The 24,227-nt window shown below is 41.3% G+C and overlaps 1 protein-coding gene across 3 annotated transcripts in view; it reads left to right on the forward strand.

The window, feature by feature from the left end:
- Nucleotides 1-24,227, forward strand: part of MYO1B (myosin IB) — a 113,249-nt gene that overhangs the window by 22,210 nt on the left and 66,812 nt on the right. For all 3 annotated transcript variants that reach the window (XM_057419749.1, XM_057419750.1, XM_057419751.1), the window contains exon 3: nt 9,918-10,033. In XM_057419749.1, the coding sequence (XP_057275732.1) occupies nt 9,918-10,033 (116 nt within the window). The remainder of the gene's footprint in view (nt 1-9,917; nt 10,034-24,227) is intronic.

Genomic DNA, 24,227 nt, shown 5'->3' on the forward strand with positions numbered 1-24,227 from the left:
CTCATGTCAGCATGATCATGTTGGTCTGTAGCATGTTGCTTCTGAAAACAGTTGGAGTCCTTTGCTGGGTTTTGAAGAGGGCTGTTGTTCCCTGTAGTTTTGGGTATGCCCTAGCTGCATGCGTGCCTGTTGGTATCAGGTCTGTGCCTTTGCAGAAGAGTCTATCCCCCTGCCAGACCCAGTCCTGCTCCCTTGTGCTTCAGTGTATTCACTTGTGTTTGTTCAGTGAGTCCAGCCTGGACTGCTGGTCTTCCTTTGGGAGCTTGACATGAGCTGCAGGTGTCTGAGTCATTTCTTAGAGGCAGGATGGTTTAAAAGCAGCCATCTGTCCGCCTGTGATGGGAGCCCAGGGGACCAGTGCTTCCTCCGATCTCCTTCTCATCCTCCCTCAGGGATTGCCTGTGTTGTTCTGAGCTATTTTCCCATCAGTGCCTCAACATTTTCCCTCTTTGAGGGAAGCTACTGAGTTGTAGTAATAATATTGTTGCAGCTGCCACAGGCTAGGACCTTGAAGCCTGCTGCTTCTCCTTCAGATGTGAAGAAGGGCTTGTGTGCCCAAGGCACATCTTTTTCCGGGATAGCTCGTGATCTGAGAAGTGGTATTCTGCCTCCCTGTAAATCTTGCTTTGCTTGTTATCTAGGTAGATATCTTGTTGCTCCTCTGGCCATTCGCATCAGCCAGCTCTGGTTGAGCAAACTTCTTGACTTGCTCGGAGTTAGGAGTAAAGATTTTCATAGCCAGCAGGTTGGCTGCTGTGCACCTTGAAGTGCCTCGTGGGAGGAGAGTTACTTTTCTCAAGGCAGGGCTTTGTTTCACATTGTTTTTGTACAGCTCCCACAATTCTGAGCATAGTGTTTGAGACACTTGTTTGTAGGCTGTATGCAGTATCTGTATAAGGGAGTAAGAAAACATTAGGGATCGTGGAAAGTTGTATGCATGTTGTGGGCTGTCTGTTGGGATCTTCTCATTCCTACACACTTTCTTTTTTTGCCTGTGACGTGACACTTTGAAAGAAGAGAGGAGGTGATACAGGAAATGCCTCCTGTAGGGCCCCAGGGACTGTTACGGTGTTGGCTCTGCTGCAGAATGCTGTGAAGAAATCTTCGCCAAGGTGATGATGACATTTTGGGCATTCACTGGTGGTTTCAGTGTATGTTACGTGAAATAAAAATAGAAAAGGAAGATTAATGAAAGATTAGAAAACAACAGAAACAAGAGTGTCCAAGTGCTGTAAAAACATGGTTTTCACCCTGAAGAGCAAGTCTTGGCTGCAGGATGGCAGGAGCCTCTTTTTCCTGCCTTCCTCCCCATTTTATTCATGCAGAATAGCGAAACATTTCTGAATGAGTGCTCTTGCTAATGTTTTCACCCATGGGTTCTTGGCATAGATGCTATCCAGTCTCCAACTACTGTTTGCTTATAATAACAAGGTTTTATCTTTTGAGAAAAGAGCAAGTACTGACATTCTGGAGTATTCAAATGCCGTCTTAGTCAGTGTCTGCTTTGGGTTGACTTCCTTATCACTTACTTTATAGGTTTTCTATGTAATTTCATCCTGTGTAGGAATTTTATTTGTTTGTATAAAAACATCCCAATGTAGTCAGAGGGGCGGATGGCTGAGATGATTAATCTGTTTCTTTAATAACAACATTAGAGTCTGACACAATGATCTCGAGGTTAGCAGCAATATTCACTGAGCTGTGGAGATTTCTGTGCCCTCAAGAATCTCGGAAGAGAAACCTCATAACCTGTGCACATGCATCCCCTTTAAGTACTCATTTCAACTTGCCGCGTGGGTGTCTCTCTCTGGGAAATGACCTGCCCTTACTTCAGGGCTCGGATCTAAAGCAGGTTACAGTGTGATTAAGGGCTTGATCGTGGCTGGCTGAGTTACCTGTAGCTTGTTCAGACTGCTGCTGTTTGCACAGGGACTTGCAGGATCAAGCCCATGTTGAATAATAATTTAGCAGAAAGTATATTGTCCGTGTCATGATTGTTTGCTCTGGGATATAGATACATGCTTCTGCCTTTGTGTTACCTGTTTGAGCTTTATTTCTTATGTCATTATATCAGCCATCAACGCATTTAGTAGAGGACTGAGATTTTGTCCCCTCTAGCAGGAAGATGGTTTTGCTTGAACTGTGGATACTGTTGCCTCAGTTTCTTCTTTTCCTTGATTTCTTTATTTTTCTTTCTTTTTCCTAGATCTGTTCTTCCCTTCTGAGTTTCAGGAACTCATCCAATGCTCGTCTATGTAGTGTTCTTTACAGTCTTTACTGTCTTGTGCAGGTTTTACAAGGCTGTCTATCATGATTAATAAGTGCATTAAGTGCATACAATAGCTACCAGGATTTGGGTTATTTTTATTGCAACATACAGACTTTGCCCACTTTATTTCTGGGGCTTAAATGCAACGTCCGGAAGGGTGGTCTTGAGCCAGAGAGTTTTAGTCATCATGGGGAACAGGCTGTGTTTGTTCAGACATTAAGTATTATATTTCTTCGCATGATTAGAAAGGACTCCATCCAAACTAGAGTGAAAAATAGTATCAAGGAGAAGGAGAGGTTGCTCCATATATATGTATATATATATGGAGAGAGAAAGACTGCTTATGAGGGTCTGGCTTGTATTTTCAGTTTACTGCAGACTAGCTTTTGGAAAAATAACATTGGCCTCACAGTGAGGGGGTTGGAAACAGGCTTTCTTGTCTGTACAACTCGCTGATTACTGTGGCCTCTTTAGAGCTGATCAGGAACTTTGCAGAGATGCTGTATTTGCTGGAAAATATGAATGAGAGGAGACAAAACATGGAAGTTTCTTTTGCTAGCTAAGGATTAGTGTTGTGATGCTGTGTTAATCCAACCTTTACTGGATATGGGAAAATGCACACAGAGGCTCCTGTTTGAGGAAACTTAGTTCCTGTTGTTTCCACTTGATCATTGCTGTTTGGGATCCTGGGCTTGTGCTGTGCCTGCATAGTTGCTTGCAGATGGTACCCAGAAGCTCTACTTGTGCTTCCAGCTCACTGAAGCACAAGGAGCATTAGCCCAGTATTGGCTCAAGGCAAAGTGCAGCTGCACAGCTTGGATCACAGGTAGAGTCTATTTTGTATGTGCTGTCATGCCCCTGGAGTATGGCAGGGTGAAATCATAGAATCATAGAATAGTTAGGGTTGGAAAGGACCTTAAGATCATCGAGTTCCAACCCCCCTGCCATGGGCAGGGACACCTCACACTAAACCATGTCACCCAGCGCCTCGTCCAACCTGGCCTTGAACACCGCCAGGGATGGAGCATTCACAACTTCCCTGGGCGACCCGTTCCAGTGCCTCACCACCTTCACAGTAAAGAACTTCTTTCTTATACCCAATCTAAACTTCCCCTGTTTAAGTTTTAACCCATTACCCTTTGTCCTGTCACTACAGTCCCTAATGAAGAGTCCCTCCCCAGCATAGGCCCCCTTCAGATACTGGAAGGCTGCTATGAGGTCTCCACGCAGCCTTCTCTTCTCCAGGCTGAACAGCCCCAACTTTCTCAGCCTATCTTCATACAGGAGGTGCTCCAGTCCCCTGATCATCCTCGTGGCCCTCCTCTGGACTTGTTCCAACAGCTCCATGTCCTTTTTATGTTGAGGACCCCAGAACTGCACACAATACTCCAGGTGAGGTCTCACAAGAGCAGAGTAGAGGGGCAGGATCACCTCCTTTGACCTGCTGGTCACGCTTCTTTTGATGCAGCCCAGGATACGGTTGGCTTTCTGGGCTGCAAGGGCACACTGAAGCTGGCTCATGTTCATTTTCTCATCAACCAACACCCCCAAGTCCTTCTCCTCAGGGCTGCTCTGAATCTCTTCTCTACCCAACCTGTCGCTGTGCCTGGGATCGCTCCGACCCAGGTGTAGGACCTTGTACTTGTCATGGTTAAACTTCATGAGGTTGGCATCAGCCCACCTCACAAGCATGTCAAGGTCCCTCTGGATGGCATTCCTTCCCTCCAGCGTATCAACCGATCCACACAGCTTGGTGTCGCCGGCAAACTTGCTGAGGGCGCACTCAATCTCACTGTCCATGTCAGCGACAAAGATGTTGAACAACACCGGTCCCAACACCGATCCCTGAGGGTCACCACTCATTACTGGTCACCAGCTGGACATTGAGCCATTGACCACAACTCTTTGTGTGTGGCCATCCAGCCAGTTCTTTATCCACCGAGTGGTCCATCCATCAGATTGATGTCTCTCCAGTTTGACATCCTAGTTTGTTTTTTTCAAGTACCCAGCCCATCCCTCTCTACCTACATTGCTATCCACAGTAATGCAGTAAATCAAAGCCTCAGAAATTGTAATGGTCTAAGGTGGCTTTACTTTTAGTCTTGATGTTCCGCTTTTCCTTATTCTTTTTAAACATAGCATCTAGCAACTTCATGAGTGTTGCCAACCTGAAAAATACACAGTGGACCAGAAGCAGGGTGCATTTAGCTATTTTATTGTGGCCAACCACAGTGAAAACCAAATTTGAGCACAGAGCAAGATTGTTCAAATAATAGATGATATTTTACTAAGGTACTGATTTAGTTGCTACTGTTTATTAAAATGAGAGATTTCATTACAACGTAACTTTGCAGTGTTAAATTTGCCCAGTTCTGTTTGAGTTTGGGATGGTTCAGAAAATCGAGAACATGTAAGTACAGGCTTCCTCTGTGTCTGCCATCTCCTTGGCCTTGGCTATTCTGAGCATGCAACGGCACATGGTCTTATGAGCTGGCAGGACCCAGAACCGCAGTACTTCAGGCAAACACAAATGAAAATGAGTATTATATTAGAAATATAATTTTGCATATGTCACATTAGAAAAGCCCATAAAACCAAAACTCAGCTCCCCCCAGCAAAGAAAACAGTGCTGCCCTAGCCATGGTTCTGGATTTGTACCAATAAAATCTAGTCACACTTCTCTTTGATCTAACTTTAATGTCTCTCATTTCAGTGAATTGTTTTAGTGGCATGATGTAAAACTCTTAAAAGTCATAGGAACCCTGTACATTTGAGCATAATCAATACTAAGGAAAGGTGCATTATACATATCTGGAGTATTAAAACTACTCTGCATGAATGGGAGAATCAGCATCCACACTAGCAATCTTATTTCAGTAGAATTATTTGTTTTCTATTTCTGTGTTCCAATAAAATGGAACACAGAAAAAAATAAAATAGGACAAAACCCCCAAATAATAGGTTTAAAAAGTAGTAGGTTTAAAAAAATAAAATAGGGCAACCTTTTTGGCCTTTGGGAATTGAGCACACTTGCAGGGTACATTAGCAGTTGGGCATTTTAAGGCTGGAGTGATTTGTGTGCAGTAGCAATTTGTCTGACCTGTTACTAGCTACCATGGATAAGAAGCAGTGAGTTTCTTTTAAACAGAGCTGACGAAAGTGATGTAGTGTGCACTTACAGGTTTGCAGCAAATCTGTGTAGATGCTTAATGAATTTAAACTCTGCAGAAGGTTGCTTTTGCTACAAAGCAGAGGAGCTTTTAAAGATATGGAACAGGCTGTAGGATAACTCCTATGCTGCAGCTTCAGCTGCTCTGAGTAATGTTCCCTGGCTTCCGCAGCTGCAATCTTCTCACTTCTGGGTCCTTGGGGTATTAAAAGACTAACTTTACCAGGAGGAGAAATAGCTTTATTAATATGCTGTATCCCAGGGTGTGAAATATTCTCCCATAAGCTCTACTTAGTGGTGTTCTAAAAGCTCCCCTTCTTGAGTTGGCCTGTATTGCATTTTCCTTGTGTATCAGATTTTACCATGGTGCTTGTGTGTCCTGGCTGCAGAGGTGTTTGGAACTTTCCCTGCTCTCTCTGTAAGGGTCTTGCAACCTCTCAGCTAAAAACGCCCACAGGGGTTTTAGGCAGTTTGCCAGTTTCTAGCAATAGCTTTCCCCAATGCTTGTCTGGGAACAGGCTGCTTGCTGCCTGTAGGTTTCTCCTAAGCAATGGGTGCCTCCTATTGTCTTGCTATTTCAGGCTTCCTCTTATGCCAGTCCTAAAGCTGCTTGGGTTAGAAAGGCACAGGCGGCTTTGCAAGGCGCATACAAGCTTGAAGTAGCAGCAGTATCTTGCCCCAAGAGGTTATGTTAGCTTTCAGTCCTCTGGGGAGAAAATCAGGCATCAAAGCGTCCTGATCATTGCATCTTGAACAGTACTTAGAAGTGATGTGTAACAGATATTATCATCTTTTCCAGTTGAATTGTGATTTGGAATTTTCTTCCTGCTTGGGGTGTTAAACCCTTTGCTGAACAGGAATGAGTTGTATGTGTTGTTTTGGTGGAGAATGCAGAATGTGCTGACATTTGACCTGATAGACATTTCAATGCTCTTTTGCTCAGATGAAATGTTAGCCCATTACAGTGTTGCCATACTATGTGACAGATGGACTGATAAACAGCAAGTGAGAGTACTCTTGGTTTGGATTCTGGACAAACATGCCAAGGAGGCAGAATTTTCCTTGTGAGTTATTGCATTAAAGTAGAAATTTGGAGGAAAGAATATTATCAAGAATCTCTAGTTAGCAAAACTTGAGGAGACAGCAGATCTTGTCCAAACTTGCATAACGAGACCATGTCAAAGCCAAGAAAGAAACAAATCTCCTGCCTGCATTCTGTGCGTTCATCATCGTGAGACCATTCCTCTGGGGTTTAATTTTTTTCCTTAAACAGGGAAAATGAAGGATCTCTTTAGTCTCTGGAGTGCCACAGTATGGTCTCCCACTACTCTTGGCATTTTTCTTTCATCACTGGAATGTTTCTATGCTTGTCCCTTGCTCAAGGATTTAAGCCATTTATGTTGTTTGTTTATAATAGAGTTCTGGTGGGAAGGCAGATGTTATGTGGGAAAGCTATTTTCCGGATCTGTTTATCCCTGTTATGTGGAATCTCACAGACCACCAGTAGCAAGTAGCTATTAAGCATCAGCTTTGAAATACTGGCATTTTTAGAAGAGGAAATGCATTAGTTCTTGTAAGCAGCTTTGCAGCAAAAAAACAATGATTGCTTGGCATGGTTTGCCTTAGTATTTAAAATGGACATGAGTATGTCTTTGTTTCTATATAGCCATCTGACCTTTTGAAGTATTGGTATTTTAGGAAATGGTCTGTATTTGTTCATGTCTGACAATAAACAGCTAACTTGAATTCCCAAAATATATTGTCTAAGCAATACTTAGCCATGAAAAGATGGTTCTAAATAAATCTCATTTGAAAGCCTGTATTCAAAATTAAAATCAAAGGTTTTGCTTTCACTCATCTTTCTCTACTTTGGCATCTTGGGGTACTTCAGGGGACTTAGCAATTACATTGTATGCTGTTACGGTGGCAGACAAGCTGAAAAGGGCAAGTCTTCAAGTTTCAAAGAATTTCTGTTTCAGAATACAATCTTAAAGATCTAGTCTTTGTCTCTCTTCTGCTGATTCTTTCCAGCGTGGATTTCACGACAGGCTGAATTCACAAATTGTAAGGATTTAGGAGGAAACAAATCAACATATTAATGTTTTATCAAGAAAGAGTCCTAAGCGGGGTATCCATGCACTTGTGAAGGCTAGAAAGCTTCTTACTCTTGACTATTACCCTTGGCTATCTATCTGTTACTCTTAACAAGAATCTGTAGACTTGGGTGAGATGGTTTAGTGTGAGGTGTCCCTGCCCGTTGCAGGGGGGTTGGAACTAGATGATCTTTAAGGTCCTTTCCAACCCTAACTATTCTATGATTCTATGATTCTATGACTTGCAAATGGCCAAAGCTGCACGTGTTAAAGAAGGCAAAGTAGATTCTGTAGAAAGGCAGTTTTTGCATTTGCGTCTTGCTCAGCCAAAGACATTAGACATAGATGGAAAACATCTTCCTCCTTGGGGGAGGATGACCACAAAACTAGGACAATTTTTTTTATCAATAGTTAAAGGAAATATATATACATAATCATACACTGTGGCATGTGTTTGAAATTAGCAGAAATCTGAATTATTTAGGGATGGTTCTCAACAGTCAGTATCTGAATGCCTTTAGGGGCATTTTTATCCTGGGTTGCAGTGCAAGGCAGATTGGAGTTGTCCTGTTTTGAGTTGTAGCCTGGCTGCCAAGATGGGAGACAACTTCAGGCTTGCTCCCCGTAGCTGAGCTCCGCATGGGCTCTTGAGGTGAAACCAACCTGTTTCTAGGGTATTTGTTCTGTTCTGGGCTTGGATGCATGGGGTGAAATGTTCTGCAGAAGTTTTCTGGCCAGTTCTGGAGGAGGGGGTGGGGAAAGTATATGTTTAGGAATGGTGAGTTTTGAGCCCAATTAGTGAAGTATTGTGTTTCATCATAGCAGCAGTTGTACAGTGAATTGTCAGCAGAAGCTGCTTCTGTTTCATCCAGTGGGTAGTAAACACTACAAGGGTTAACTACAAGAGTCTCTGGAAGCCTCATGCTACATGTTTTATCACTGCAGTCTAGTTTGCTCAACTCTGTTTTAAACAGGACAGAAAATGCCATGGGGGTTCACAGCTTGCCTGTGCATATACATGCTATAGAAAATGGGAAATCTTGCCCTCCTAGCTTCCTGCTTAGGACCAGATTTAGTTAACATTTAGCAGAGAATTGCTTTAGACAGGAAAGCTAGACAGGGAAGCATTGCAGCAATTAATATTATTAATTTGTGACTGCAGCTGTGGAGGTAATTCAGTGCTCTGCTGAACCTGTTGGTGAGTAATTTGGACTCCTCATGCCTCTATTCCCCTTTCAAAATGCATATTACAGCACATATTACTTTTCCTGTCACAAAAGTTATGGGGAGAAATCCAAATAGTGATTGCAAGGTGTCACCGCAAAAAAATCATGTATCTCTGTAAAAAACACTGCTTTACTTCTGTAGCTACTAGCAAATGGAATCCGAATAATGGGAACCTCTGGCTTTTGTGTGCAGCCCTCACACCTCCTGAGATGCCCCTGGTTACTGGAAAATTTTGTTTCACCACCTGTTATTTGTTTCTTTCGTGGTTGTGGAAAGAGATACCGAACACTTGGGGTTTAATTAATCTTTGATCTGTACCTGCAGGCAGGGTGGAATGGGGGTTTGGCATTTTTTCCACTCTGGTATATTCGAATACAGCCTTTACAGCTGAGGGGAGGTGTAGAAAGCTGCAGGGCACCTCCCAGTAGGCTTGACGAGGGCAGGTTAGTTGTCATGTGCTGAGATGGTAATCATGGTGTACGGTATCCGTCTTCATTCGGCTCAGCAGTGCGTGGGACCTTACAGAGTAAAACAATGCGTTACTCCATCTGCTTTCCAAGTGTGTGTAGAGTCTAGAAATAAAAATCATGCTTCGTGTCTGCTAAGGAACTACAGCAGGACTTTGACTGACTTGAATCCTAACAGGAAATGTCTTTGACAGAAACCTGTCAGAGGCTATTAGCCTTCAGGTTTCCTCTCTGTGAAGCTCTTCTGTGCCTGAGGCTTTGGGAGATAGAGTGAAGCTCCTCCTTGGGTGAGGGAGTGCAGTCCAACCCTGGCCTTGCTTTACATGGTTTTGTATGAGTGCCTGAGGGCTGCAGCAATTTGCCATGTGACATTTGCCATGCAGATGGAGCGGTTCTTCAGGGACATCTGTGTCCTTTTTCCGTTCCCTCTCCCAGCTGAATTTGTCACAGAAATGTGTAAGATTGGGCTTTCTTTTAAAATATGTTCACGAGCTTTCTGTTATGTAAAACAGCTGCTTGGTGATTGTTGAGAGTGATCTAAAAGGTGTTTCTGAGTGTATGTACCTATTTTATTCATTGCTAGAATTAAGCTGTTTGGTTTTGCATGAATATTAAATGAGACAATACTATATAAGCAGCAAAAGCATGTTAAAAGTAAAATCCATGATAACTTTTCTGTTTTCCTTCAACAGACATACATTGGTAGCGTGGTGATATCAATAAACCCATACAGATCTCTACCCATTTATACTCCTGAGAAAGTGGAAGAATACAGAAACCGAAACTTTTATGAACTCAGTCCTCACATGTAAGTACAATGAAGAAGTTTTAGTTTTCATTCTGTCCTGGAATAGATGGTGCCAGCTGTCTGTCTCCTCTGAAGGTCTGTGTTGATTAAAGCAAATGAAACAAACATCACACCGCCACTCCCCCCAAATGAGTTTTTATTAGTTCATCCTTATTTTAAAGAGAAGTCAAGATGAGCTACTCTTTCTGTTTCATCTATTGAGATCCTGGTATATGCGTTTTGGAACATTTTCCTCTAATTGTTAGCAGTAGCCTTTATTACTGCATTGTAAAGTAGTCTGTTTTCAAGGAAATCTGTCTCTTACAAAGTCCAGATTGCTTTGTGAAGGCCTCTAAGTGTCAAATATGTTTGAGTCATATAGTGTTACTTTTGATATCTGAAACTCTTCATTTCTCTCCGCACAATGCAAAAAATGAAAAAAACCTCGTGATAAATGCAGAAACACATTGGATGTTTCTGAATGGTAACTGTAGGGAAATAAAAGCTTGGTCTCCTCTGGTGGGTGGAAATGAGCCCATTCTAAGAGGTCAGCCAAAGTGTCATGAATATATAATGCAAATTTTAAGGCTAAAATATACAGACATTCAATATTGCAAAATACGATTTGCATATGATGTAAATTCCAAGTTGAAATTTAGGAATAGAAGACTGGGAAGTAGGTGTGAGCCCTTATTCTGACTTTCATTCACCTTCTGCAAGTCTTCTACAGGGGTGCATATATTGCAGAGAAGTCAGAGGCCTTTTCTTGTGGTTATAGAGAACAGACATGACCCATATTATTTGGTTGTAATTATTGAGAGTAATGGAATGTGGTTAAGTCTCTGGTTAAGACTCTGATCATGGGTATGGGTGGTGTGGCTGAAAATGAGGTACCTGGTCTTCAGGGTCTGTATGTTGCAGTAATGGTTTTATCTTGTTTGACATCATAGTGATGAGATTAAAGCCAGCTGTTTCTCTCCTTGTCATGACGCTAGGATAGAGAAGTGTTTCCAGTGTGTTGGGAGGTTGCCACCTGACTTTTCAGTCACATATTTAGGAGATTTACTTCAGTGATCCGTGGTAGGATAAGTGTCTAAACATGGCCATACATTTATGCATCTTCCTTCAGCATTAGCTTATGTATGGAAAGAGTTCTGGAAGTTATTCTGTTCTGATTAACATTTTACCTTCATACTTCATCTGTAACTTCTCTAGATATATTGGCTAAAATGCAAACAGCAAAATAGTAAGATCAAATAAGCTTCAAGTAGGTCTTGGTCCTCTTGGATCTGAACTCTGGCTATGTCCAGGTTTTCTTCCTTTATGCTTTTGTTCAGCAGGCATAATTGCTTGCTAAATTAATGCAGTTGCCTGCTAAAAGAACTTTCTGCTCTGCTGACTTTGTTCAGCTGCATAAAATTTGTTGTCATATGATGGAGTATTTTAAAAAGAAAATCTGAGAGTTAGACATTCTGAAAGTCAGTGCTATGTACTTGGTGTCCTGGCTTCAGCAGTAGTGGTCATTTCTTAGTAGCAGGTGCAGTGCTGTGTTTTTGACTTTCAGCCTGGGAACAACACTGATAACACCAATGTTTTTAGTTGCTGCTCAGTAATGTTTATTCTGACAAAGGACTTTCTGAGTCTCATGCTCTGCCAGGGAGGAGGGGAAGCCGGGAGGAAACAGAGACAGGACACCTGACCCAAACTAGCCAAAGAGGTATTCCATACAACAGCATGTCATGCCCAGTATATAAACTGGGGGCAGCTACCTGGAAGGGCTAGATTGGTGCTCAGGTCGGGCTGGGTATTGGTCAGTGGGTGGTGAGCGGTTGTATTCTCCTCCCTTGTTATTTCCCTTATCATTATTATTACTGGTGGTAGCAGCAGTGGTTTGTGTTAAACCTTAGTTACTGGGCTGTTCTTATCTCAACCCGTGGGAGGTACATTCTTTCGATTCTCCTCCCCATCCTTCCAGGAGCGGGGGCGAGGAAGTAGGTGGGGGAGTGAGCGAGCGGCTGCATGGTTCTGAGTTACAGGCTTAAACCACAACACTTGGTTACATGTTGAATCAAGTACATAATAATATATTGACCTCCGCATTTTTCTTCCTCTGTTGAGAGATGGTTTTCCAGAATAGAAATGCTCAACAGTCATTCTTGTGTGTATTTTGAGAATCTTAACTTTGTAGAAAAATTTTTCATAAACTTCATACATTGCTATTGACAGTAATTGTATGGTCAGGCTGCCGTCTCAAAGCAAGAACTTACGGAGTCCAAAAACACTAGAAAACCACTTTAAGAGCAGTAGATGGGAGTGAGAAAATGTTGACTTTTTAACTTACGTCAGGTCATCTTGACTGTGTGATGGATTTTGCTTGCGAGTTTGGATAGAGTGCCAAGTCATTGAAAGTCTAAGACTAATTTGTCATGGACAGATATGATCTCTCCACCAATTTTCTTTATTTGATATTGCTTCTATATGAAAATTTTGTCTTCTGACACCTGCTAAGTAGGCAAAACATCTTTAAACATACAGGATTAGGAAATAGTGTTTCTTATGGTTTCTTTTACACAGTGTTTTCTTCTCAGACTCTAGAAGTATAAAATGATCCTACTTTATGGTCACCTTGCTTCCCTTCCCACTTGTCTGTAGATTCTTATGAGAACTGTAGAATCAAGAGCACAAAATGACTACTTTGTGCTAAAATTGGTTAACTTTCACCATCTTTAAAAGATGCTTTTTAAATACTGTAGGTGTATGAAATAAGTGCAGTGTAGGCTGCCTTATGCCACCTCTGACAAGCCTAAACAACTTTTCATCCTTTTTAATGTATAGTGCCTTGGACTGTAGCACAAGGATTCATGCCATTCCAGTTGTTCACCCTGTGAACATAGAGGTGGTACTTGAATGCTGGTTAATAGGACATGAGGTGGTTTTACAGGGTGTCCATATAGTCCTGCTGCAGCCAAGCCTGGGCTGTTCACCAATGGGGCACTTACTTACCATGCTGGTCAGTGCAGGCCAAGGACTGGGTTTGGGACAGACCTGGCATCATCCCAGCCTTGGAGCTTGCAGCTAATTCCAGGGTTGACTGATTTGGTAGTAGCAGGCTACAGTTAAAAGCAGGCTTCAGGCATATCTGGGGACATTGCTACACTTCTACAGAGACCTTGCAATCCTCAAGGTGTTTTTTTTAGCTGCTCAGGAACTTTAATGAGGAGCTACTGAGACACAAATTGCAATTTGTGGTATTTCTTGTGACGTGGGGGTAAAAACCCCAACATTGATTTGTGGAGCTGTACGTACTGATTTTTCTTTGATGTGTAAATCTTCATTGAGCCACAGCCTCTTCAGAAGAATTGATTGTGGGTAAGTTCACTGTATCATTTAAGTGGGCTTCTGGAAAAAACTTGTGGTTCCTATTGTGTCATCCTGAGCAAAGCAAAACTCTTGACCATTTATAAGGAAACTAATGCATATGACCCAGAAATAAAATGATATATAGCGCATTTCATTCTTCAACATCTCCTTTCTACAAATAATCAATCTAATTTTATTACCAGTGCTAGCTAGAAAAAATGCAAACAATTTATTACAAGAAAATTCTAGCAGTGGTTTGGTTTGAGGTTCCTATAGAAACCAGGTCTGTATGGCATCAAGTCTTCCATCAGAAATAAACATGCTGTCGCCTGTTGGCATAATTGCTCATATTCTCCAAGGTCTGTGATTTTGGAGAGAATTCAGGTTTGGGAATCACAGGTTTTAAATGTCAGCATCTCTAGATGAGACAGCTATGGGATATTCCCAGAGCTCTGGCTCTGTGTGGGAGCTCCTGGGAAACCAAGGAATCTAAGTAATGTTTTGATTATTTACCAGCAGTGTTGCATGACCTTCTGTCTCTGCTTGAGGTGCATGCAGGGGTTTTGGTATGATGGATCGGTGTAGGGAGGATATGCATGAGAATACCAACTGTCCCAGTAAAATAGTGGGCTTGGGGAGCAAATGAAAACAGAAGGAAAAAGAGAAGTGTATAATGACATGAAGGAATTCTTTACCTTAAGAAACTTTTCCCATAGATCGTCACTGAAGGAAACACACCTACGGGAATGAAAAATCTGTTCATGAGTTTTCTTAGCTGTAATCTGAAAGAGGAGGAGAGTGAACACCAAGTCATCTGCTCTGTGTTTCCTCAAGAGCGTCTGTGAGAGTGACTGACGCTTTCAGCGACGCCAGTTAATTCTTAATTGCAGGGTTTGAGCAGCTTTGGGTTTTGGTTTGTTTTTTTATTGTAATGATCTTTGGAGACTGGAGTAAGGCCATGGGCACACACTGCATTGGCAGCCAAACTGAATTTCTGTGAGAATGCTCCTGTTCAGGTGATTTGGGATCTTATTATACCTGATAAAATTATATATAGTGTTATACCTGATCAAAGAGTTTTTATTTTAATAGTTCATTTCTCTCTAAATGCACCACTCTTGTTGTGACATCATGTAATAAAGTGTTACTTCTCTAAGTCTCCTGGAATGCTTGTTTTCATAGTCTGTGGCTGTTTTCATAGCTGTTATAGGAAGTTTACCAAGCTCTTTAATTGTTGTTTGAAAACATTTTGTTAATCTTGCTGGCTTTGTCTTTATCTGCAAGGCAGGATCAAACTTGTCCCTGACTTCATAGGGCAGAATATGACATTTCAGTGTTCAAACAGTTTGCTGCTGTCCTTACACTTCTGTTCTGCTCTTTCAGTTGATGTAATTACTCTTTCAGTTGATGTAATTGCTACTTTGCTTACCTTGTTGGGTGAGCTAGACATGAGAGAGAACCAGGCTGTCTATCTTGCTAATTTACATTGACTTCTACCAGTGACAAAGGCAACTGCTGGTATCTTTGAAGGAAAGGCAATAGGCAATAAATCACTTATCATACCATTTATTTGTAACCATCATGCCCCATCACTTTCCTACTAGCTACAGATTTGCTTTAAGCGATTGCAGAGTAGGTGCTTTCTTGCATTTCCCATCTTAGCATTAGCTCCTTGCTCCTGTCAGCTTTCTGTGTCTGGCAGGTAGGGTGTTTTTTTGCTCCTCTTTATGTTCTGAAAAGCCTTTACCTGCTCACATCAGAAGAATCACAGGTTATTTTAACTGGAGGGACAAAATAGAGAGTAGCAACTCTACTGTTAAAAGCAAGCTACAAGCAAATAAGAGTTCAGAGTCAGTGTTTTTTAGCTATGCACAGAAGCATTTATGGTGAATAACTGGGACAGCAGGCAAATAGCTCTTATCAAACATGTATTTAATTCCACTTACGTAATGTTGCTGTGTATTTTGTTTACTTGTTACTATTTTTGAATTAAAAGCTGAAAATTCCGACAATTAAAACTTTTGCAGGTCACTGGTGAAAACCAGCTTGTCTTTACACAGGATACAAGCACAAAGGTATCAACCTGATGTCTATTACAATGGAAGAATAAGGAACTTATTGATGTCTCCCATTTCAGTGATCATCGTATTAGTAATTACTGGGACAAATCGTCACCCTGCAGGTATCTGCAATTACTCTGACAACAGAGATAAAATTTGCTGTTTCCTTAAGAAGTTTTGAGCTGGTGTAAGCAGTGAATACAGAAGTTACCTTTTTGCTTCTGGCTTTTTTTGCTGGTATTCCATGATTGCATGTCTTTGGAAACACTGAGGTTACAGTAGCTCTTTTTCCTCCTTGATTTAAAGCAAATATTTTTGTCTGAAGGGCATGATAAAGCCCCAGCTGTGAAAGATAGGTTTTGCCTGTATGTAAAACTAAACTTTTCCCTATAGGTAGCAGAGTTTTAACATACACAGTAGCTATCATTGTTTGTTGAAGAAGGGGATGGTGGGGTGAGAGCCTGTGCCATAGTTTAGTATCCTTTGTTTTTCTAGTTGTTTTTTTTTTTAACATTTCCTTTCCATCTTGTCCTTTTCTTATCTTCATTTCTTTTAATTTTGTTTTGGGCTTTTTTGGAGGGGTTAAATTGTATTATTTATTTGTTGTTGTTGTTATTATTATTGTTATTTAATTTTAATTTTTAAATCCCCACCATGGCTTTGTTCACCTCACAGCAATCATTAGCAATTATTATTTCTAATAGGTTCCTGACTCCTTCAGAGGCTCAGTCTTTGAACTTGCTCATGTGGCTTAGCAAGGTGCCTCTTTCAGAGATTTATAGCCAAGGGAAAATGATCACTTCAATGGTTAGTTGGCAAAATTAACTGCTGGGCAGGGAGGGAACATCCATGGCTGACAGAAATCATAAATGGCAATTAGGGAGGACTGCCAGGACCTAATTGTTAAACCCATGCTAGGAACGAGTTGAAAAAAGAAAATGTAAAAAAACCCCTACAGAGAATATTGGAGTCTTATTTTGGAAGGGATCAAACTTATTACTCGCTTAACCTCTATAGAGAGGCAGTACTGGATATGGTGTATCCATAAGTGTAAATCCCTCAAGTGTATAGATGAAAAGGGAATGAAGCATCGCACTTCCTTCAAGAGTCAGGACTTCATGCCTGAGAAAGGCCTCTTCTATTGCAGGCTGCTGGCACACCACCCATGAGATACACAAGTTCCTAAACTTTATACTTGGTAGGAGATTTCAGAAGTCCTTCTGAGAAAACAGTTTTGAGAAAAGCAGTTGTGATGTGGCCATATTGGAATGGCCGTTTGATTCTCTGAAGAACATTTTGGAAGTGATGAGTGAACTGGAAGGCTGAGGGTGTAAAGCACGTTTTCTCTCACATACAACAATGAGTTTAGCTTTTTCCTGAAACCTGAGCAGGGCTGTTTTAGTTGGTTTGGATAGCACATGGGGCAGCCATCTCTCTCACCCCAGTGCTTCAGAGGTGAGTGTAGTCTTATTGACAAGAGCAGTAGTTGCTTGTTTGCTGCTGGTATTAGATTGCACAATATTTTGTAATAATGGATAATAATGCAGAAACTGATTTATAGCAGAATGTGCAGTTGTAAAGAGGCTCAAAAAATGCAACCAACACCCAAGAAATATAAGCAGCCTGGAAAAGCAATGTATAGATGAATGTTGTGCTTTATTTTAGCTTTTAAATGGTCTGGAGTGACATTTAGATGGGATTCCAAAGTACACTGGAATGAGCCTTTCCGCTGGTCCTCTAAGTAGTGCTGCCCAAATTAAGAAATGAAAAGGCCCTTCAAATTCTTTTTGTATGGCACTGGTGCTACCATTCTTCTGTAAGTGTCCAGGACACAGGATTTCCAATGTGAAAACATACGATGCTGTGCGTAGCTGCAGAGCTTTAGCACAGGTAAGGTGGAGCTGCCAGAGCTGCCTGCACTCAGGCTTGCCCAGACATCAGACAGTCTGGTGTGGTGTGGAGTCTAGGTGGTTTTTTATGTTGTTGAGGCATTTAAACACTCCCTAAGCTAAGGAGTGTATATAGACTACATGGAATAGAAAAAGCATCAAGACAAAACTGTCATCATAGAATAGTTAGGGATGGAAAGGATCATCTAGTTCCAACACTCCTGCCATGGGCCGCGATGCCTCACATGAGACTATATTGCCCAGGCTCCGTCCAGCCTGGCCTTGAACACTGCCAAGGCTGTCCTCCCAAATACCCCCGGAGGCAGAAAGGACTCTGCCTCTGGTCTCATGCTCCAGCATCTTTTGGTCCCTCAGAAGCCACAGCAGCATACGCTGCCATGAGAAGGTTACTCAAAAGCACCAGTTCCCCTGGCTCACGAACAGTGTTGGTCTCACAGCCGTACCAGTTGGCAGTACTGGCAGCCCTGATGCCAGAACCCCCCCCTCTCTGGGCAGGACCCACCTGGCTCCTGTGGCTCCTCCATCAGTTTCTCATTTGGTGAGCTTTGTGTGGTCCTGCCAACACGTGTCCAGTGGGCTTACTGAAGAAGCTTACAAAAGTGCAAGAATCGGGTACCTTTAAAACATGGCAAGTTTGTAAGGGAACCACTTAACTCCAGATCTATTCCAGATGCTTCTGTAACTTTATAATTGTCGTCATGGTGTATGAAAGAAAATAATGTTGGGGCATCCTTCATGAATTAACTGCTGGCTTAGAGCCTCCACAACATAACTTTGTTTTCAGAACTGTTTTCAAATATTTACTCATACCTCTGTATACACAGCATACTTTCACATTTGACTTCAGTCATGTTGGGGAACAAGAGTCAAATGTTTTTAGTTATCTGTGATGATCTCTCTTCTTTCGTTTTTGTTTTGTTTTTTTTTTTTTGCATGTGAGTGTATTTGGTGTAGTCTGTGTTTATTTGTAAGCGTAAAAAGTTCGGGATTTGGATAGATTGGTAGAGCAAATATAATTAGAAAAAAAAAGAAAGAATAAAAAGCCTTAATGTATGTTGGATAGCTGGAGATGTGTGTTAATGCGCCAGTAGTCTAAACTAATGGTGACTTCTTTGCCAGATCCCATTTCTCTCATTTTCCTGGAACTGGAGTGTTCTGGCCTGTGTTCACATATTATGCCATTGGTATTTTTAGGACATAAAATGCTGAGATTCTTTGAAAATTAATTGGCATTTTAACTTGAAGTAGAATCCCTCTAATACACAAAAGGCTTGGGAATCCACTCAGGATGACTGAATTAAGTGGGCACTTAAAAGAAAGAACCTGCAGTAATTTTTCAGTTTTATAGTGCCGTTCTGCATATTGGGCAGACAAAGAACATAACTGTTCTTTGTCTCTTCTCAACTTTTCAAATAGTTCTCCTTCCAGCTCTACATTTGTATGTCTAGGCTAGACTAGCCTTTTTTTTGTGTTGCCTAATGAAATGGAGTTCTGATTAGAAAATTGACTGATGTTATGGTAGGATGTGGAAATAAAAGTGTTTTTGAGCGCTTTATGCAGTTTTAAATGTAACCTGATTTTTAAAAAAGGATCCAACTGCTTCATTTTTCTGTTCATTAGAATTTTAGGACTTTTTTTCATGCTGGAAAGAATGAGAAGTACTTATAAAGGAGGCACTACTGTTTTAAATGCAGACTGGAAAAATGAGAGCAGGTAGAAGCCCTGTCAGAAATGAGAGAAATCTGATTTTATATTTTCATTATGCCTTTCCTGAATAGGCAGCATGGTACTCCCTTAAGATCTGGGATTTCAAATTGCAATTAAGAACATCTGTCATCCTTTCATTGGAAGTGCCTCATTGTGTTTAATGGTTGTCTTTTCTTCTCCCCCCCCCCCCCCCCAGCAGCTTATAACACACCAGGAAATGCCCATCTGCTACGCTAGGAGCCTTTGTCATGATTTTAGATGCAGCGTAAACAAGGTTTAAAGAAACTTCAGTAAAATTCCAGCTCTTATACCACCTTTAGCCGCAGAACAGTTTCCATTCAATCTCTTCTTATTGGCAACTTCATGCAAAAGGCTCTGATTTCTTCAACTCTGGGTACATCATAGTTAATGTAGTTTGGGTTATTAAAGATAAACTTTTTCATGTTATGAATCAGGAAATACACAGTCTTAATATTTACTGTCTAGCACACTGAATAATCTTTTACTTATGTTTTGAATAGATAAGAGAGCTGGGACTGAGCTTTACAAACAAAGGTCTGAAGTACAAAGACAGTTTAATTGTGGTCATTTCAGTAAATTAGTCCAAATTTGCATTTTTCTTGTATACAGCTTCCTTTTTCTACACTACAGAAATGATTTTTAGTTGCTAAACCTTGCAGAGTTCCAACCGCAACTGATCATAGTTACTCCAAGATGATTCTTAGTGAGGATGTATCCGCAAGACAAAAAAGGATGTGTGCAATTGTCATCTTCCTCGAGTACCAGCAGACCGACCAAGGACACAGATGAAATACATCATCCCTGGAAACAGTCCATGGGGGCTAAACTAAAATTTAGTGTTTGAGCAGTATGAAGAAGGCTTTTCATTTCTTGCTTTGACCATTCATGGATAATTTTGGACATATATATATATATGTATACACACACAAATCTTATGCACAAACTTAAGCAAATGCCTTTTTATAGACTGAATAGATACTTCAGCTTGATGTTGTACCTGAGCTAACAAGCTCTCAGAAGCTCAGATAAGCTTTAGTGCCTGCTTTGTGCGGGGGTTCACGAGAGGTGTTTTATTTGGAAAAGAGGGCTGGGAGGCAAAAAAGAAGCAGCCTTGTCCAGCTTAACAAACCAAGTAGTTTTGTTAAGAAGAGGACTTAAGAGTTACTCAACTACTCTGAGTGAAGTAGCAACATACCTATGTAATTTCATAGTGTTGACATTGCCCATCAGATGTTTTCCAGATAACTGCATTACTTTTATTGTCACTGTTGTTTCTGCTAAACTTGTGGGCAGCTGCATGCTAGCTTTTGAGTTACATCAAATCTGATGATTAGCAACTTACTTCAGCTTACAAAAGCTGTAAGGATGTGATAATACTCCTATTTCTTCAAAATTGTAATGTGACTTCAGTGGAGTGCTTGGCATTTTTTCTGATGGTGAAATGTTGCCTTCTATTGCAGTCTATGATACTAATGCATAGCCGCCATTTCTTTACCCATCTCACCAGGCAGAATTATGAAGTCACTCCAAAATGTATCTTTTTATGTGATGTGCTGTAGCTTTTGGGTATGTGCAGCATTCTGGAGTTTAGTCGTGCTACAGTATGCTGTTGTCCTGTGAGATGAGACCTTTGAAAGCATGTCACTTTTTGTAAAGTGAGTATGTTAAACTGGACACTTCACTGGTTTTCTTCCCCTGAGTACTACAACATGTTTAATTACTTTAGAATAAAGGAATAAATTTGTTTTTCATTCCCCAGTTAGCAGAGTAGAGCAAGCTCGTCTGAGAATATTTATACTTCTGCAGGAAAGTTTTTTGCAGAGAGAGAAGTCCCTGCATGAGCACATGGTAGCAATGCATGCTTACTGTGGAAGCCAAAACTTGACTTGCTATATCTCTGCTCCCACTGCATCAGGTAGAAATAACCCATTTCTGCCTTCTGACTTGAGGGTGATGTTTCTTAGGGCTGCAAATAAAAGCAGGTGTTTCTTTTTGCTAAGCAGTATGGCACTCTGCCTGTTTGCTGAATATTTTTTCTCATGAAATCCTAAAAGCAGCACTCCCCACTCCTCTGCCTCAGGAAAACCTCACAACCAGTATAGATCTATTGTGGTTTCATTTACAAGATCAATTGCAAATTGATCAAAGGCTGGCATTTCTACATGGAGCATCTGTGCTCTGCCACTGGTTTGAACAAGCTCAAACTGTAAGGCCCAAAGATACTTCCTATTTAAAAAAAAAAATTTAAAAAGAAAAGGAAAAAAAGCAACTAACGGTATATTCCCATCTGTGCAGGAAAAGCCAAGCTATAATGATCATTGTTCCTTTAATAGGGTTATAGAGTCTTTTCTTTTACATATTTCATTTAACCTCTACTTTGGGCCTGTTTTTTTTTTTTTTTTTCTGAAATAGCTATGGATAATTATAAGGACCTGTGTTTAGCCACAGTCTGTGTTTTAAAAATGAGGAGTAATTGCTTCTGAGTGTTTTATTTTGGTGAAATATGTATTATGCTTCGTCATTTAAGTCCAGCTGAATTACACTTTTATTGGGGAGTTTTAGCGTGCTATTCACACAGTGCAGGAGCGTACTCAGAGCATGTCTTGTTCTACAGAAAAAGATTTCTTTTATGTAAACTTTGGCCAAAGCTGACATGAACTGAGCACATGTATTTGACCAATAACCTTACCTGTTTTTCAGACATATTCTGTATTGGGTACAGAAACAAATTCAATTTTCTGTACAGTATTGAGAGTCTGGTTATTTCAGCACAGAAGGGGAATGACTGTTTTCCCCTGTTCCCCCTTTAACTCCCTGTCCAGCCAACCCTTCATTTCCATATATATGAAGAAGCTCAGAGGTGCAATTCAAATCTGCTAGTACGCAGATGAAATAGTGAACTGGGAGTTGAAAGCATTTTGTGCCCTCTAGTTAAACTCTGGTAGAAGCCAAGCACGGCAAATCAGTTTGCACCTCTCTTCCCTTTGTTTCCTGTTCAGCTGTCTGACCCCTTGCTACTCCATTTGAACTGGGGAATGTGCCTTTTAGTGGAATAAATCCTAATTTTTCACAAGCTCAACCTCAGGAACTGGAAAGCTTGAGGAGGCCCATAGGGAAGACCAAACCACTCACCAATGATGTTTCTGGTGTGCCATCAAACTGCTTCCCTGGCAGGGGCTGTCAGGCTGGCAGTTCATGGAAAAGTCTGGAGTTCCAAATGCAGAAATGGCTACCAAAAAGGCTCAGCATATACTTTTGCAATAAAACCACTGAATGTAAGGAGTTGGCTGGTTTAGGCAGTCATTAAACCAAGCGTGCAAGTGCTGATTATCTTAGGAAATAAACTATATCTAATTAAATATGGTTTTCAATAAAGCCGTAGAAAAAACTTCCTGTACTTCTCTTCGAGGATATCACAGGCCAGTAAAATTATTGTTTTCATAAACGGAAACGCCTTTTCTCTCCCAAGCAACTTACAGTTATTGCAGTGCACGTTGCAGACTGATTTACTTTAGGTCTGTAAGAGGCCCAGCTGTGTCCTCCTGTGTGATTGCGTAGGATCTGGTTGGTGCCTTGGGTAACACAGCCTAATATGTGGGGTGAGAGGCTGTTTTGGTTCCAAACTCATCTGGTTAATGCTGTGCCTTGAAATGGGAGTTACTCGCTCATGTTAAACCCATGGGCTTTATTTATGTATTTGTATGGGTGAGGAGGTAACGGTTACATGGCATCCAGCTGGCTGTTGTAATTTCAAGGAATGAGAGTAGTCAAGGGTGAATCCAAGCCAAGCTGCTCTTTTGGAAAGCTCAGACATGAATATACTTGCTACCCCTCCTCTGCCACCTTGGTTTATGTAAATGTTCACTTCAGCTGACAACAGGAACCTGTTCTGAGCAAGAGTTAAATATTTAAATTCCCTCCTTCAGGCAAATGAAGTCACGAGGTATACCTGTTGTTTGTTTGCAGCTGTTTATGGTGTGTACAGCTGGCATGGGGCCGTGTTAGTTCAATTCGGTATGCCCTAGTGGGCTTTCCATGGTTAACGTGTTACCAGGACAGGAGGTGGACCTGTTGGCTTGGTTATGTGCAGAACCAAAGCATTTGTCTCCTTGCTCTGCCACCATAGTAGATTACTTTGGAGGACCCAACCTTGGACCCATGCCCAGGTCACTCTCCTGACAGCCCGCTGGATGTATTTCACTGCCATCTTACAGGACTGGGCTGTTGAATGTGATGTGGACATGCTCCCTGGGGTTGATAGCATTTGCTAAAATGTAGAGGGAGAAATTACTTTGTTGTCTGCATCAGAAAGCTTTATAGATCCTGTTTTGCACTGGTTGAAGGAAAATAATGCCACAGTTGGGTCATAGGCTCCTGGCAAAAGGCTCTTCTTGTTTTCCATCATACTAATGTGCAGCTCTAAAGAAATGCATTAGATGTTGTTGAAATAGGCAGAAAATCGGAGGCTGCGTTTTTGGCTTTTGTGTACAGTGCTGAGGAAAGACCATTGCTGGCTTTCAAAAAACTACATCTTTTTGGTTTGTCAGTAAAAAGGAGGTGATCAAAACTGATTCCCCCTTGTTTGGAGGGGAAATGTGTGGTATCCTGATACAGGGAAAAGGATCAGGGACAGAGCAGGCTATGGTGAGCTGTGAGGTTTTGCAAATATGGTACTTGGGGAACAGGCATTGTCTGGACCTCTGTAGGGACATTTTTGAGGCAAAGCCCATTGGCAATGTCTGAAATCTGCTTCATCCTGAGAAAGACAAGATTTTCAGAAAGAACATCTTCTTCTTGTCTGGACCTCGGAATATTGGCCAGAATCAATTCTCCTGCTAAACCTGCCATGTGTATGTAAGAATTGGAGGGTATTCCTAGGCTACTGGAACAGAAACTAAATCTCTCAGACTTAATATTAGCCTGTGTTTCAAAGTGGTTTACTTGTGAAAATCAAGAGTGGCTTTGTCTGTCCTCTTCACCCTCCCTTCCCCTCTCTCCTTTGCTTTCCATAAATTGAGTCTGCTTCTTATGAATCAAATGCTCTGATTAGCACAGCTTTGGGCTTTATTCTGCATCTACTAACATCACAGTTGCTAACGTGAATAACAGAGTGGGGAAGCATACGCAGGAGGTACCTTTCTGCTGTGTATATTAGCC

The sequence above is a fragment of the Pezoporus wallicus genome, unplaced genomic scaffold, assembly GCF_028554395.1.
Source record: "Pezoporus wallicus isolate ANWC-B61680 ecotype Strahan unplaced genomic scaffold, APGP_CSIRO_Pwel_v1 contig_4710, whole genome shotgun sequence".
Classification (NCBI taxonomy): Eukaryota; Metazoa; Chordata; class Aves; order Psittaciformes; family Psittacidae; genus Pezoporus; species Pezoporus wallicus.